This window comes from Suncus etruscus, chromosome X (genome assembly GCF_024139225.1).
Source record: "Suncus etruscus isolate mSunEtr1 chromosome X, mSunEtr1.pri.cur, whole genome shotgun sequence".
In the NCBI taxonomy this organism is placed as follows: domain Eukaryota; kingdom Metazoa; phylum Chordata; class Mammalia; order Eulipotyphla; family Soricidae; genus Suncus; species Suncus etruscus.
Genome location: NC_064868.1, coordinates 52,195,824 through 52,212,916, shown reverse-complemented (window position 1 = coordinate 52,212,916; position 17,093 = coordinate 52,195,824). Strand labels below are relative to the sequence as shown.

Genomic DNA, 17,093 nt, shown 5'->3' with positions numbered 1-17,093 from the left:
CATCTGCATTCATCAGTGATATTGGTCTGTAATTTTCTTTTTTGGTAGCGTCTCTGTCTGGTTTAGGTATCAAGGTGATGTTGGCTTCATAAAAGCTATTTGGAAGTGTTTCTGTTTGTTCCAATTCATGAAAGAGTCTTGCCAAGATTGGCAGTAGTTCCTCTTGGAAAGTTTGATAGAATTCATTAGTGAATCCATCTGGACCTGGGCTTTTGTTTTTCGGCAGACATTTGATTACTGTTTTAATTTCATCAATGGTGATGGGGGTGTTTAGATATCCTACATCCTCTTCCTTCAACCATGGAAGATTATGAGAGTCCAAGAATTTATCCATTTCTTCCAGGTTCTCATTTTTAGTGGCGTAGAGTTTTTCAAAGTAGTTTCTGATTACCCTTTGAATCTCTGTCATATCAGTAGTGATCTCTCCTTTTTCATTCCTGATACGAGTTATCAAGTTTCTCTCTCTCTCTTTCTTTGCTAGGTTTGCCAGTGGTCTATCAATCTTGTTTATTTTTTCAAAGAACCAACTTCTGCTTTCGTTGATCTTTCGGATTGTTTTTTGAGTTTCCACTTCGTTGATTTCTGCTCTCAGCTTTGTTATTTCCTTCTGTCTTCCTATTCTTGGGTCCTTTTGTTGAGCATTTTCTAGTTCTATTAGATGTGTCATTAAGCTACTCAGGTAAGCTCCTTCTTCCTTCCTGATGTGTGCTTGCAAAGCTATAAATTTTCCTCTCAGTACTGCTTTTGCTGTGTCCCATAAGTTCTGAGAGTTTGTGTCTTGATTGTCATTTGTTTCCAGGAACCTTTTTATTTCCTCCTTGATTTCATCTCGGACCCACTGGTTATTGAGCATGAGGCTGTTTAACTTCCAGGTGTTAAAGTGTTTCTTCTGAGTCCCTTTGGAGTTCACAAATAATTTCAGAGCCTTGTAGTCAGCGAAGGTAGTCTGCAAAATTTCTATCCTCTTGATCTTATGGAGGTATGTTTTATGTGCCAGCATGTAGTCTATCCTGGAGAATGTCCCATGTACATTGGAGAAGAATGTGTATCCAGGTTTCTGGGGATGGAGTGTCCTATATATATCCACTAGGCCTCTTTCTTCCATTTCTCTCCTCAGGTCTAGTATATTCTTGTTGGGTTTCAGTCTGGTTGACCTGTCCAGTGTTGACAAAGCCGTGTTAAGGTCCCCCACAATTATTGTGTTGTTGTTGATATTATTTTTCAGATTTGTCAACAGTTGTATTAAATATTTTGCTGGCCCCTCATTCGGTGCATATATGTTTAGGAGAGTGAATTCTTCCTGCTCTATGTACCCCTTGATTAATATAAAATGTCCGTCTTTGTCCCTTACAACCTTCCTGAGTATAAAGTTTGCATTATCTGATATTAGTATGGCCACTCCAGCTTTTTTATGGGTGTTGTTTGCTTGGATAACTTTTCTCCAGCCTTTTATTTTGAGTCTATGTTTGTTCTGACTATTCAGGTGCGTTTCTTGTAGGCAGCAGAAGGTTGGATTGAGTTTTTTGATCCATTTAGCCACTCTGTGTCTCTTAACTGGTGCATTTAGTCCATTGACGTTGAGAGAAAGAATTGTCCTGGGATTTAACGCCATCTTTATTTCAAAATTTGGTGTGTCTTTTGGGTAGTCTTGTCTTAGATTAGGTCTTTCAGTTTTTCTCTTAAGACTGGTTTTGTGTCTGTGAAGTTTCTGAGCTGTTTTTTGTCTGTGAAACCATGTATTCTTCCATCAAACCGGAAAGTGAGTTTTGCTGGGTATAGTATTCTGGGTGAAGCATTCATTTCATTCAGTCTTGTCACAATATCCCACCACTGCTTTCTGGCATTGAGTGTTTCTGGTGACAGGTCTGCTGTAAATCTCAGGGAAGCTTGCTTGAACATGATTTCCCCTTTTGATCTTGCTGTTTTCAGAATTCTGTCTCTATCTGTGGGATTTGTCATTGTGACTAGGATGTGTCTTGGGGTGGTTTTTCTGGGGTCTCTTTTGGTTGGTACTCTTCGGGCATGCAGGATTTGATCACATATATTCTTTAGCTCTGGAAGTTTCTCTTTAATGATATTCTTGACCATTGATTCTTCCTGGAAATTTTCTTCCTGGGTCTCTGGGACTCCAATGATTCTTAAGTTGTTTCTGTTGATCTTATCATAGACTTCTATTTTCGTCTGTTCCCATTCTTTGACTAATTTTTCCATTGTCTGCTCATTTGCTTTAAGTTTTTTGTCCAATCTCTCCTGCTGTATGGAATTGTTATGTATCTCATCTTCCACAGCACCAAGTCTATTCTCAGCTTCTGATACCCTGTCCCAGAGCTTATCCATTTTGTCATTCACTTCGTTTACTGACTTTTTCAGTCCTGTTAGTTGACATGTTATTTCAGTTTGGAGTTTTGTCATTTCTGCCTTCATATTTTCTTGGTTCTTATTAGTGTTCTGTTCAACTCGATCCATGGTTTCTTGGAGTCTGTTGAGCACCTTCCATATTGCTAGTCTAAAGTCCTTATCTGAGAGGTTGATTAGTTGTTCAGTCATTATCTGGTCCTCAGAATTGTCATCTTCATTCTCTATGTCTGATGCTGGCCTGCGTTGTTTCCCCATTGTCACACTTGTATTGTGGGTTTTTCTACGTGTTGTGGTGGTATTCATTGTCTATATGATGTAGGCAGCACACTCCTCTGGCTCCTCCCTTTCTGGATGGGCTGACTTGCCTCTAAGGGAGGGGAGTCCTCCGTGGATGAAGCCTCACACTGGGTCAAATCTTAGGCCCGAGCATGCAACAGAGAAGACAGTCCAGAGAGAAATGTTTGCTTCTGTGATATAGTGCCGTTCTTAGTGTGATTTTTCCTTCTTGTTGCAATGGAGTTCTTTCCTTAGAAAGAGTGCACGGCCGCATAGCGAAGCGGAGCGGCCGTGCTCCTCTGAGCCTCTTTTTGCCCCACTCGCAAGAGTTTCACGCAAGAGGACAGTAGACAGACATAGACAGGTCACACTCACAGTCTTTCACAGTTGAGCCCCACTGGGCCGGTGTACTTTCGCGGATTTTCCCCGCCTGGTGTCACACACAGGGAGCCAGCTCTTGCAAAGCTTAGCCGGTTTTTATGCTCTGAAATCCCTCCCTGAAAATGGCGTCTGGGCGAGCGAGGTTTCTGGAGGCTCTTTTTGCCCCACTCGCAAGAGTTTCACGCAAGAGGACAGTAGACAGACATAGACAGGTCACACTCACAGTCTTTCACAGTTGAGCCCCACTGGGCCGGTGTACTTTCGCGGATTTTCCCTGCCTGGTGTCACACACAGGGAGCCAGCTCTTGCAAAGCTTAGCCTGTTTTTATGCTCTGAAATCCCTCCCTGAAAATGGCGTCTGGGCGAGCGAGGTTTCTGGAGGCTCTTTTTGCCCCACTCGCAAGAGTTTCACGCAAGAGGACAGTAGACAGACATAGACAGGTCACACTCACAGTCTTTCACAGTTGAGCCCCACTGGGCCGGTGTACTTTCGCGGATTTTCCCCGCCTGGTGTCACACACAGGGAGCCAGCTCTTGCAAAGCTTAGCCGGTTTTTTCAAGTGCATTATTTTTTTAAAAAAAGGAAAGGGAAGGAAGAGACCCCCCAAAACCTTTTATTTAAATTGAAAACAATTGCTGGGAGGAGCTTTCCCTCTTGTAGGTAGAAAAACATCTGCTCTAAATATTTTAACTACATTCCTAAGTGTTTTCATATATTAATTACATTCCTATGCCTAGCTGGGTGCTATTATTTTCTCATAAAAAGATTACCTATGTTCCATTGTAGTATGCTTTCCACAAGAAGGGTTATGAATAATGTGTGAAGCATAAAAGTACAAAATATTTTCCTAATAACTAACTCAAGTGCATATAGTGACTTAGATATGTGTCATCTCATTTCTAAAGAATGAAAAACTTATTAAACAAATTTTAAATCAATAGATGTATGCAGCTGTCATTAGAGGCCTTGCCACATATCTTTCCAGTTGGAGGCTTCCTTGAAGCTTATGTCTCCAATGGCAGACCTTGTCATGCCTACTGGCTGGATGAAGCTGTGGAATCAACAAATAGGGGAAGATAATTATCTAAAGTTTATATAGCCATGTAATAAAAAGTTCATAGAACTTATAGATCAATAAAAATTTTTCTTCCAGAGACATAGTAAGGAACAATATTTATTGTCTATTTAAACAAAAAGAAACAAAATAATTAAATTTTGTAAAAAATATTATCCTAAAATGATCCAACTAAGGCGAAATCTTTGTTGTATGTCTTTTAATATTCTTGTTCCTTTGACTCAGCATCACATTCTTTTATATAGCATTTATACATTATATCTCCACATCATGGAAGAATATTATTGATTTTTAGCTTGGTTAGTTCATGTGAAATTTGGCCTGTAAGACCTTCTGAGTACAAAGAAAAATGTTATTTAGGATTTTAATATTTCATCAAGTAAATGGAAATTTTAAGTTAAAATGGTTATTAAATTTATGGTTGCTTGCCCAACAGTTTTATTTTAATTATTCTCTTTTTTTAAAAAAACATATCTTATACATATGTATGTCAGTACTTGGCTCATTGCTCAAAACAAAACAAGTAAATGATGGTATATGGTGAATTAATTAAGATTACATTTTTGTTTCTAATGTCATCATTATTTTTCATAATTTTTTCATAATCACTGCTGGCTAATGCAAAAACTGCTGTACTTAAATTTCAGAAGTTCAAATGAATAACTCATTTTTTGCGATCCACAAGAAATATGCCAGGAAGGCCTATCAACACAGTTCAGCCATTTAATAGTTTCCTTTGTATAAAGCAGAACCACAAACATGAATCTAGAAAAGGGTGTCAGCTCATATTTACCAATATATGTACATTAGACTAAAGTTACTCTACCCATTTTTACTCACGTAATTCATTTATCCTTACTAGCAATATACATAACAAGTTTTCCACTCAATATGTATTACTATTAAGAACCACTAAACACTCTGTTACATCAACAAGCTCTCTGTTTGTCATAGGCTAGAAAATGAAATGGGGAACCTATTTAACAAAAATAATAAATTAATTGCAGCAAATGCATAAGTATTTTGCATCTCCTATTGCCATGCTCTATCTTCTCTTATTTCTTACAGAAATTTGTATTAGTTTATAGCCACAGGCCAACTGTTTCTGCCCCTTTTTTCTATTGCATTCTATACTTCTGTTACCAACATTATCCTCCAGATAAATTCATTCAATAAAATAAGCCATATTAGAACAATTATGGATTAACAAACAATAAAGTATCAAATTGTGGAAATAGGCAACTTTTCCATAGCAGGAAAATATATTATACTGAGTTAAAAATTCCTTGAACCTATACCCCCAAATTAGCCCTTGTCCAGAACATTCACCTAATTATCAAAATAACATATTTTCATTCTTCCTAACTTTACATCATTTAAAATATTGCTCTCAAACCAAGATTAACTGCATACAAGTTTTAACAGAGCAGCAGCACTGAAGCTACCCAGAGCAGCTTGTTCTCGTGTGACCCCAAACATGAAGTTCCTGGAATACCACAGCCCAGCAAAGGGCACTGGACTCATGAAGAAGTAGCAGGGGCTGATCACCAAATTAAAATACCCAAGGATATTGCCAGAGTAAATGAAACGTGGCAGCAAAACACTGTTAAAAAACAAAAACAAAGGCAGGAGCCATAATTGTAGCACAGTAGAAAGGGTGTTCGCCTAACAGGCAGCTAATTGCACCCATATGGTCCCACAAGCCTTCCAGGAGTAATTCCTGAGTGAAAAGCCAGAAGTAACCATAAAGCATTGCTGGATGTGGCAAAAAAAGGAGGCAGTAGTTAAGTGGGAAAGTGTGTTACATAGTATTCCATTGTGCAGATAGACAACACATATGATCTCAGGCACCTAGATAGTGGAGAAGTACTATTAGTATGGAGAAGTGAACACTGTGGCAATAACAGTTGGAATGGGAATAAAATGATATGCAAACTGACACTTCATTGACAATAGTGCACACCACCACAGTGTCTCAAAGGAAAATAAAGAATGAGAGGGTGAGAATGAGATAGAGGAAAGAGAGGTTTAAATGCCTGTCCCAGAGTCAGGTGGGGGGCAAAACTCAGGGATTGACAGCAGGAAGTGTTCACAGGGAAGGGTGATGTGCATTGTAGAACTGAAAATTAATCGTGAACAATGTTATAATCATGGTGTTTAAACAAAAGGAAAATATGATAGAAATGAATAAAAATGTTGCTTGCTAGTATTTTTTTCCCCTTCTCCACTAATACATTCTTGAGATCCAGCACATTTTCTATTTTTGCTTCGGATTCTAAGAGCCATCTATCTTGATAAAGGTTCAACCAAACGTTTCTTTATACAGAAAAAAAATGCAGCTGTTTATTTTTCTAGGAAGAAGGAAGAAAATAGACTTAAAGCAAAAGAATAAAGGAATAAAGAAATAGATTGGCAAGAGTGAAGGAAGAAGATATAATTGTTCTATACAATGTTTAATTTCTTTTACTCACCATCACACTCATAACTCTACCTGTATCCCAGAAAATGTGTTAATCATCAAATATGTTGCAAATAAGCTCTGCTTGAAGGGTTGTGTCTTATAACTTAAATATACTCATTCAAGATGTGTAAACTTTCTAGTTCTGCTTGAATTAAATCTTTAGTGTTCTCTTTTATTTCATATAGAGTGCTGTGATTTATCAGACTGCACCAGACGTTGGAATGTCACTATAAACACATATTGCAGAGCTTGATGTGAACAATGTTTAATTTGTGTGTCATGCTGCTTTATCGAATTGACTGCTTTTTAGCAGTCAGTAATCAAAATGACTAAAATTGATTGTAAAAAGATCAAATTACTAAATACGTGGCTCTCGAAAATCAAGAATAATTAATTAACCTTGGGATACTTATTTTCCTCTCCTTTAGTATCCTTCATTCTTTTTTTTGATGGTTTATTTTTTATTGATTTAATTAGTGAAGCATAGAGGTAGGGACAGGAGTCTGATTTCAGTGTCTGACATTCTTTTTTTATTTACTTCTTTTTTTCTTCTTTATTTGAACATCTTGATTACATAAATGATTGTGATTAGGTTTCAGTCATGTAAAGAACACCCCCTTCACCAGTGCAACATTCCCCCCACCAATGTCCCCAATCTCCCTCCATCCCACCCCACCCCCCACCTGTACTCCAGACAGGCTTTCCAGTTCCCTCATTCATTCACTTGATTATGGTAGTTCTCTGTATAGTTATTTCTATAGCTGTACTCACCACTCTTTGTGGTGAGCTTCATGGAGTGAGCTGGTGTTCCAACCCTCCTCTCATTGTCTCTGAGGATTGTTACAAAAATGACTTTTATTTTTCTTCAAACCCATAGATGAGTGAGACTATTCTGCATCTCTCTCTCTCTCCCTCTGACTTATTTCACTCAGCATGATAGATTCCATGTACATCCATGTATAGGAAAATTTCATAACTTCATCTCTCCTGACGGCTGCATAACATTCCATTGTGTATATGTACCACAGTTTCTTTAGCCATTCGTCTGTTGAAGGGCATCTTGGTTGTTTCCAGAGCCTGGCTATTGTGAATAGTGCTGCAATAAATATAGGTGTGAGGAAGGGTTTTTTGTATTGTATTCTTGTGTTCTTATGGTATATCCCTAGGAGTGGAATAGCTGGGTAGAATGGGAGCTCAATTTCCAGATTTTGAAGGAATCTCCATATCGTTTTTCATAGAGGCTGTACTAGGCGGCATTCCCACAAGCAGTGGATAAGAGTTCTTTTCTCTCTAAATCCCCGCCAGCACTGATTGTTCTCATTCTTTGTGATGTGTGCCAATCTCTGCGGTGTGAGGTGGTATCTCATAGTTGTTTTGATTTGCATCTCCCTGAGTGACGAGGAGCATTTTTTCATGTGCCTTTTGACTCCAAGATATTTGAGTTTGTGTGGCACTATTGTGAATGGGATTGCCTTCCTGACTTCCATCTCTTCCCTATCATTATTGGTGTATAAAAAGGCCATTGATTTCTGTAGTTTGATTTTGTAGCCTGACACATTGCTATATGAATTTATTGTTTCTAGAAGCTTTTTGGTAGAGTCTTTAGGGTTTTCTAAGTAGAGTATCATGTCATCTGCAAACAATGAGAGCTTGACTTCTTCCTTTCCTATCTGGATTCCCTTGATATCTTTTTCTTGCCTGATTGCTATAGCAAGAACTTCCAGTACTATGTTGAAGAGGAATGGTGAGAGAGGACAGCCTTGTCTTGTACCAGAATTTAGAGGAAAGACTTTTAGTTTTTCTCCATTGAGGATAATATTTGCCATTGGCTTGTGGTAGATGGCTTCAACTAGATTGAGAAAGGTTCCTTCCATTCCCATCTTGCTGAGAGTTTTGATCAAGAATGGGTGTTGGACCTTATCAAATGCTTTCTCTGCATCTATTGATATGATCATGTGATTTTTATTTTTCTTGTTGTTGATGTTGTGTATGATGCTAATAGAGTTACGGATGTTAAACCATCCTTGCATTCCTGGGATGAAACCTACTTGATCGTAGTGTATGATCTTCTTGATGATGCATTGGATCCTATTTGCCAGGATTTTGTTGAAGATCTTTGCATCAGCATTCATCAGGGATATTGGTCTTTAATTTTCTTTTTTGGCAGCATCTCTGTCTGGTTTTGGTATCAAGGTGATGTTGGCTTCATAAAAGTTGTTTGGGAGTGTTCCCGTTTTTCTCAATTTCATGGAAGAGCTTGGCTAGGATTGGTAGTAGCTCCTCTTGAAAGATTTGAAAAAACTTCATTAGGAAAACCATCTGGGCCTGGGCTTTTCTTTTTGGGCAGATGTTTGATTACAGTTTCAATTTTCTCAGTAGTGATGGGGGTGTTTAGATATGCTACATCCTCCTTACTTAAATGTGGAAGGTTATAAGTGTCCAAGAATTTTTCCATTTCTTCTAGGTTCTCATGTTTTGTAGCATAAAGTTTCTCAAAGTAGTCTCTGATTATCCTTTGGATTTCTGTCTTGATCTCCCCCTTTTCATTTCTAATATGGGTTATCAGATGTCTCTCTCTTTCTTTGAGTTTTGCCAATGGTCTATCAATCTTGTTTATGTTTTCAAAGAACCAGCTTCTGCTTTAGTTGATCTTTTGGATTGCTTTTTGTTTTTCCACTTCATTGAGTTCTGCTTTCAGCTTTATTTCCTTTTGTCTCCCTATTTTTGGTTCCTTTTGTTGGTCATTTTTTAATTTTTTGAGCTGTGTCACCTTATCATTTCTACATCTCAGGCTGAGCAAGAAGCTGCAACCATCACCCCTGCAGACTCATTTTCTGTGCACTGTTTCTCATACACACCCCTAAATGTAGATTGTTACATGCTACCGATTCAGCTCCAGAAGGAGTCCCAGCTCAAGGACACTATCTGATCCCTTATTGCTGCAAACCATTTCTCAAATCCAGAAGGACCACAGTGTGGAATGTAATGGGCTCTGGATCTCACCCCCCCAAGAATACCTCAAAAGACTTAATGGAGATATTTATATTTTTGTATTTTCAATACCTCAATAGTTATGCCTCTTAGTATGTCTATTGCCAAGTGTAAAAGCAGCCTCCTCCATCTTTTTTATCTTTCTTTTTTAAAATAATTTTTCATTTTTAAAAATTTGTATATATAATTTTTTTCATTTCACTTGTTTGGGTTCTGCTTGGTATGAAATTCTATAAGAAAAAGTCTTGCTTGGAATAAAAGCTCAGGTCAAAACCAGGGCACAGAGGTTTTATAACCTGTCATTCTTACCCCCAAATGCACCAGCAATATAATATGGCACCATTCCCTTTTGCACAAGCATACTAAAACAGAGAAATCTTATGTATAGAAACAAGCTCTTATCTACTAGGGATAAGAACCCATAAATTTTATATACAGGGGAGCAACCCACCCTGAACATATGTCATGGGTACTTGACTTAAACTACGTGTGATCAAATAGTGACTGTCCAACCCCAAACCCCAGATCCCAACCTGTAGAACCAACAAAGCTTCCTGAAATAGCACCAAGAACTCCCCAGAGGAGTCTCAAATACCACTCTGGAACCAACTTGCACCAGGTTGATACAACAGGAGAAAAAGAAAGACACCATAACAACTTTGTGTTAACTGCAATAGAAACCAAAATTCTGAGTTTGGCAGGTAACTAAAAGAGGGTTACCCCTTGGATTATATAGCAAAAGTGAGGATGTATATTATATAGTAGTATAAATAATAAAAAGTATTATTTAAATTAGATTAGTGCTGCATTATGTTCATAACATTGTTTGATATAGTATTGGAGGGTTGGACCTAGACACTAAGGATTTAACTGTCAACATTGGCAAGTCACAATCAAGAGGGACACAAAGTTTCAATGTGTTCTTTTGGTGGCGAGAATCCTGAAGAGAAAGGAAAAGAAAACAAGATTTTTACACAGAAACATTAAAAAATGAATAGAAATGTCCACCTCTGGGCAGCTGTGACCCACTACCAGAAATACCCACCCCCACCTGAATCAAGTCCAAAGGGCAAGAGAAGTCAAATCAGATGGATCCAACCTCATTGGGCACCCCTCCATTGACTCCTCTTTCAAGAACCCTTCAGTGAGGGGCTGCTGACAATCCAGGGCCAGGGGTCTTCAAACTTTTTAAACAGGGGGCCAGTTCACTGTCCCTCAGACCATTGGAGGGTCTGACTATAGTAAAAACAAAACTTATGAACGAATTCTTATGCACACTGCATATATCTTATTTTGCAATGAAGAAACAAAACAGATACAAATACAATATGTGGTCCGCGGGCCATAGTTTGAGGACCAATGATCCAGGCCATGGAGTCAATCACATGAGTCACAACAACAACTTGATCTAAGAGCAGTTTGCCCCACCTCCTCACCTAATGGTAAGATGAAATTAGAAGACATTCCATGCTTGATATAAGCAAAAACCTAGATCACTATTTACAGAAGACTAAATCTGACAACCTTGACTGGGCAGAACTTTACCCGGGTCCAATAAAGACCCTAGCCTAGGCTTCAGCCTAAGATTTGAACAACCAATGTATCTAATTCCAGAGGTCTGATTTTGACAACTATCACTGAGCAGAAATTCTGGAACACTAAGAAAAGACTATACCCAAGGGCTCATCCTAGGATCTGTGTAAAAACCAAGAACACTAATTACAGAAGACTGATTACAATGACTGTCATGGAGCAAGACTTTTAGAACCATAAAGACTCTATCCTAGACTTTGTCTTATGACCTGTGCAAATACCAAGATCTCCAATTACAGAGGATTGATTTTGTCAGACATAACTTAGCAGAGCAATTCATGACACCATAAAAAGTTCTTGGGGTTCAATAATGAGCATGTCTGGAGTCTGGAGTTGTTTCCATGACAGTGTGAGTCAAGGTTGGAAAACCCCATATATTTAGGCCAAGGGAATTCTCTTTTTCATTTCCCCAGTACTTACTAAGCCTATGGGAAAAAAGCACAAAACCTTGCCACACCGGCCCTCCTTTTATTTTATTGTTGTTGTTGTTGTCTATTAGTTGTTTATTGTAGTTGTTGTGTGTTTTATCATAGCCTCTTCTTTTTTTTCACTTTCTTCTTTTAAACTTATATTGATAGCTCCTAGATGGAATCCTCCCAGCTGTTTTCCCCAACAGAACCACAGAACTTGAATCATCTTGTTCTGCCTCATAAATTGAGGGAAAAAATGAAAGTAGATAATAAAAGTACCAGGATCAAACAATCATATGAACATTGAGTAGAAATAAATAATTATCAGGTCTAAATACCAAACCCAAAGCCAATGACAACAGAATCAATATCTACAACACATTATATACAAAGGGGAATGTTTACACTAGCAGTCCAGGGGGGCAAGAGGGGAGGTATGGGATGCATGCTGGAAACAAAGGAAGGAGGACAACACTGGTGGCTGGAATGGCCCTAATTCATTGTCACTGTTTATGTACCTTAAATATAACTGTGAAAGACGTGTAATTCACATTGGTCACAATAAAAAAAGAAAGGGGCCAGAGCAGTGGTGCAAGTGGTAGGGCTTTTACCTTGCACGCACTGACCTCAGATGAACCACGGTTCGATCCTCTGGTGTCCCATATGTCCCCCAAGCCTGGAATGATTTCTGAGTACATATCCAGGAGTAACCCCTGAGCATCACTGGGTGTGGCCCAAAAACAGAAAGAAAGAAAGAAAGAAAGAAAGAAAGAAAGAAAGAAAGAAAGAAAGAAAGAAAGAAAGAAAAAGAAAGAAGAAAAAAGAGAAAGAAAGAGAAGAAAGAAAGAAGAAAGAAAAAGAAAGAAGAAAGAAAGAAAGAAAGAAAGAAAAGAAAGAAAGAAAAAGAAAGAAAGAAAGAAAGAAAGAAAGAAAGAAAGAAAGAAAGAAAGAAAGAAAGAAAGAAAGAAAGAAAGAAAGAAAGAAAGAAAGAAAAAGAAAGAAAGATATACTTATTTCAGACCAAATAACATTTAACCACAAGAAAGGACTCAGAGACAAAGATAGATACTGCCTATAGATCTGGGAATCATTAGACCAAGAAGTACTAACACTAATCAACATCTATGCACCAAATATAAAGCCAGCAATATCTATCTATCTATCTATCTATCTATCTATCTATCTATCTATCTATCTATAAGTATATATTTGCTCATAAACTTAGAGAAACATGTAGATGAAAATACCATAGTCGTGAGAGATTTCTTTTTTTTTTATTTAAACACCTTGATTACATACATGATTGTGTTTGGGTTTCAGTCATAAAAGGAACACCACCCATCACCAGTGCAACATTCCCATCACCCATGTCCCAAGTCTCCCTCCTCCCCACCTGACCCCTGCCTGTACTCTAAACAGGCTCTGCATTTCCCTCATACATTCTCAATATTAGGCCAGTTCAAAATGTAGTTATTTCTCAAACTAAACTCATCACTCTTTGTGGTGAGCTTCCTGAGGTGAGCTGGAACTTCCAGCTCTTTTCTCTTTTGTGTCTGAAATTTATTATTGCAAGAATGTCTTTCATTTTTCTTAAAAACCCATAGATGAGTGAGACCATTCTGCGTTTTTCTCTCTCTCTCTGACTTATTTCACTCAGCATAATAGATTCTGTGTACATCCATGTATAGGAAAATTTCATGACTTCATCTCTCCTGACAGCTGCATAATATTCCATTGTGTATATGTACCACAGTTTCTTTAGCCATTCGTCTGTTGAAGGGCATCTTGGTTGTTTCCAGAGTCTTGCTATGGTAAATAGTGCTGCAATGAATATAGGTGTAAGGAAGGGATTTTTGTATTGTATTTTTGAGTTCTTAGGGTATATTCCTAGGAGTGGTATAGCTGGATCGTATGGGAGCTCGATTTCCAGTTTTTGGAGGAATCTCCATATTACTTTCCATAAAGGTTGAACTAGACGGCATTCCCACCAGCAGTGGATAAGGGTTCCTTTCTCTCCACATCCCCGCCAGCACTGTTTGTTCTCATTCTTTGTGATGTGTGCCATTCTCTGGGGAGTGAGGTGGTATCTCATTGTTGTTTTGATTTGCATCTCCCTGATGATTAGTGATGTGGAGCATTTCTTCATGTGTCTTTTGGCCATTTGTATTTCTTCTTTGTCAAAGTGTCTGTTCATTTCTTCTCCCCATTTTTTGATGGGATTAGATGTTTTTTTCTTGTAAATTTCTGTCAGTGCCTTGTATATTTTAGAGATTAGCCCCTTATCTGATGGGTATTGGGTGAATAGTTTCTCCCACTCAGTGGGTGGCTCTTGTATCCTGGGCACTATTTCCTTTGAGGTGCAGAAGCTTCTCAACTTAATATATTCCCATCTGTTAATCTCTGCTTTCACTTGCTTGGAGAGTGCAGTTTCCTCCTTGAAGATGCCTGTAGTCTCAATGTCCTGGAGAGTTTTGCCTATGTGTTGTTCTATATATCTTATGGTTTGGGGTCTGATATCGAAGTCTTTAATCCATTTGGATTTTACCTTCATACATGATGTTAGCTGGGGGTCTAAGTTTAATTTTTTGCAAGTGGCTAGCCAGTTGTGCCAACACCACTTGTTGAAGAGGCTTTCTTTGCTCCATTTAGGATTTCCTGCTCCTTTATCAAAAATTAGGTGATTGTATGTCTGGGGAACATTTTCTGAGTATTCAAGACTATTCCACTGATCTGAGGGTCTGTCCTTATTCCAGTACCATGCTGTTTTGATAACTATTGCTTTGTAGTAAAGTTTAAAGTTGGGGAAAGTAATTCCTCCCATATTCTTTTTCCCAATGACTGCTTTAGCTATTCTAGGGTGTTTATTGTTCCAAACAAATTTCAAAAGTGCCTGATCCACTTCTTTGAAGAATGTCATGGGTATCTTTAGAGGGATAGCGTTGAATCTGTATGAAAATACCATAGTCGTGAGAGATTTCAACACACCATTATTGCCACTTGACAGATCCACTAGGCAGAACACTAACAAAGACATAAGACCTTTAAATGAATAACTAGAAGAACTAGGACCAATAGACTTATACAGGGCCCTACATCCTCAAAAAACGGAATACACATTCTTCTTAAGTGCACATGAAAAAAGTCAGGACAGACCATGCCTTAGAACACAAATCTAATCTATAAAGTCACAAATATAAGAATTATACCAAGCACCTATCAGACCACAACACAACAGAGATCAAGATTAATTTTAAAAAGAAATGTGGAGAAAATCTAACACCTGGAGACTGAACAACATGCTGCTCAACAATAGCTGATTTAGAAAGAAAATCAAAGAAGAAATAAAAAGAGTCCTTGAGACAAATAACAATAATAAACAAATTGCCAAAATTTATGAGACACAGCAAAAGCAGTAGTTAGGGTGAACTCATAGCAATACAGGACTATGTTAGAAAAGAGGAAAATGACAAAATCAACAGCTTAAAGGGACATCTTAAGTATGTGGAAAATCAGAAACAAAGGAACTTTAACATGAATAGAAGAAAATAAATAATAAAAAACAGATCAGAAATAAAGAACATAGACACAAAGAAAACAATACTTAGAATCAATGAGATGAGGAGCTGTTTTTTTTATTTTATAATTTTTATTTTGACCAAAGTGGCTTATATATCTTTCACAGTAATATTTTAGGTACTTATTAACAATGAATCAGGGGAATTCCCATCACGAAAGTTGTCCTCCCTTCACCTCCATTCCCATCTTGCATCCCATACCCCCCACCTTCACCCCCAGGGCTGCTAGTATAAGTGGTCCCCTTTGTGTCTAGCTTACTATTTAGTGATCATACAACTGTTTAGTCTTGGTACTTTCCACTATTTCCCCCTCTATTTGAGAGACAGAACTAGATAGTTCAAACTATGTGGTTTTGTTTGAAGAAAAGAAAAGCAATAAAATGAGGTAAAAAATAAATAAGCTGAAAATGGGCAGAGTCCTTCTAGAGACTCTCAACCTCAGATTGAGAGAGGAAAAGGAAAAAGGAAGTGAAATACCACAACAATACAAAAGGAGATATCAAATAAAAAAATCCAGTGAGCACTACAGCAATAAAGACACACCACATAATAACCATGGTCCTGAAATAAAAACATAACAGAGCGCAAAAAGGAAAAAAAAAACGAAAAATAAAAAAGTGGAGACAACAACTTCAGTATCCAAACTAAATCAAAGAAATAAAAAATAAATAAATAGGTAGATAAATAAAAAAGATTATTTTGTGCTTTTTTCCCCCCTACATATGCACAGTAAATATTGGGGACATTAGAAAGGGAATTCCCTTGGCCAAGAGATACAGGGTTTCTCCACCTTTGAAATATACTGTCCTGGGAATAACTATAGACTCCTTGCATGTTATATTACTCTCTCCTCGGTGCCTTTGTGGTGTATGGAATGCTTCAGCTCCGTCATGGGTGATAAATTCAGACCTCTGTATCTAGAGATCTTGGTATCTGCACAGGTCAAGGAATGGAGCTTATGATGAAGTCTTTCTTTGTGGTCCTAGAAGTTCTGTTCCTTCACTGTCATTTTAATCCGTCTTCTATAGTTGATGGTCTTGGTCATGGAGCTGTTTTTTTTATTTTTTATTTTTATTGTGGTCGAAGTGGATTACGATTCTCTCACAGTAATATTTGAGGCACATAGTGACAATGAGTGAAGGGCATTTCCACCACCAGTGTTTGTCTTCCCTCCACCCTTGTTCCCATATCTCCCTCCTTTACCCCCGTAATGCTAGTGCAACTGTTCCCCCTTGTACAGCTTGTTGGAGATTGGGTATAGATTCTGTTGTCATTGACTTTGGATTTGGTATTCATGTCTTATCAGTTTTTATTTCCACCAAATAAACATTAGACTACCTGGCCTTGGTACCATCTGGGGGATGAAGGAAAAAAAAAAGGTAAACAAAAAAAGATAAAAACTAGGAGGAGTTCATCGAGGTGTTATACATATCCATTTAGAAGAAGAAAGGGAAAAAAGAAGAAAAAGGTAGTAAAAAAAAAGACAAATCAGAAACAGAAAACAATAAGGGAATATCAACAAGATTACAAAAAGAATAAACACAGAATAAGCCAAATAAAAACCCTCAGCTACGGAAAAAAAAAAATAGACCAGCAATTTCTTAAAAAAATGGTTGTATTTCTTCTGAGCACAGCCGAGTGTGACCCAAAATCCACCCCCCCCCCAAAAAAAAAGAAAGAAAGAAAGAAAAGAAAAAGAAAGAAATAGTCGGGGAGATGGTGCTGAATCCTGGACTCCACTTTGGTCTGTGATTTGGCCTTGTGGAGTTTGCAAAATGACTCCCATCAGTCCCATATCTGGAAATGTCTTTGAAAGGGGACTAATCAGAAACCTACAATGGTAGCAACCACAGTTACACAGTGAAGAAAGGTGGAGGACAGAAGTTCGCAGAGAGTAGATAAGTGGGAACAGAGTACTAGTTTCGGGTCAGCCTGAGAGTCTAGTTTTTCACTTTGGTAGCTGGTTGACAGC

At 37.9% G+C, this 17,093-nt stretch overlaps 1 protein-coding gene across 1 annotated transcript in view; it reads right to left on the bottom strand.

Annotated features, from left to right (window-relative positions):
• SHROOM4 (shroom family member 4) overlaps nt 1-16,013 on the bottom strand; it is a 144,701-nt gene extending 128,688 nt beyond the window's left edge. Inside the window, 1 exon segment of the mRNA XM_049766904.1 lies at nt 15,966-16,013. Within this exon segment, the coding sequence (XP_049622861.1) occupies nt 15,966-16,013 (48 nt within the window).
• Nucleotides 16,014-17,093: the final 1,080 nt, after the last annotated feature.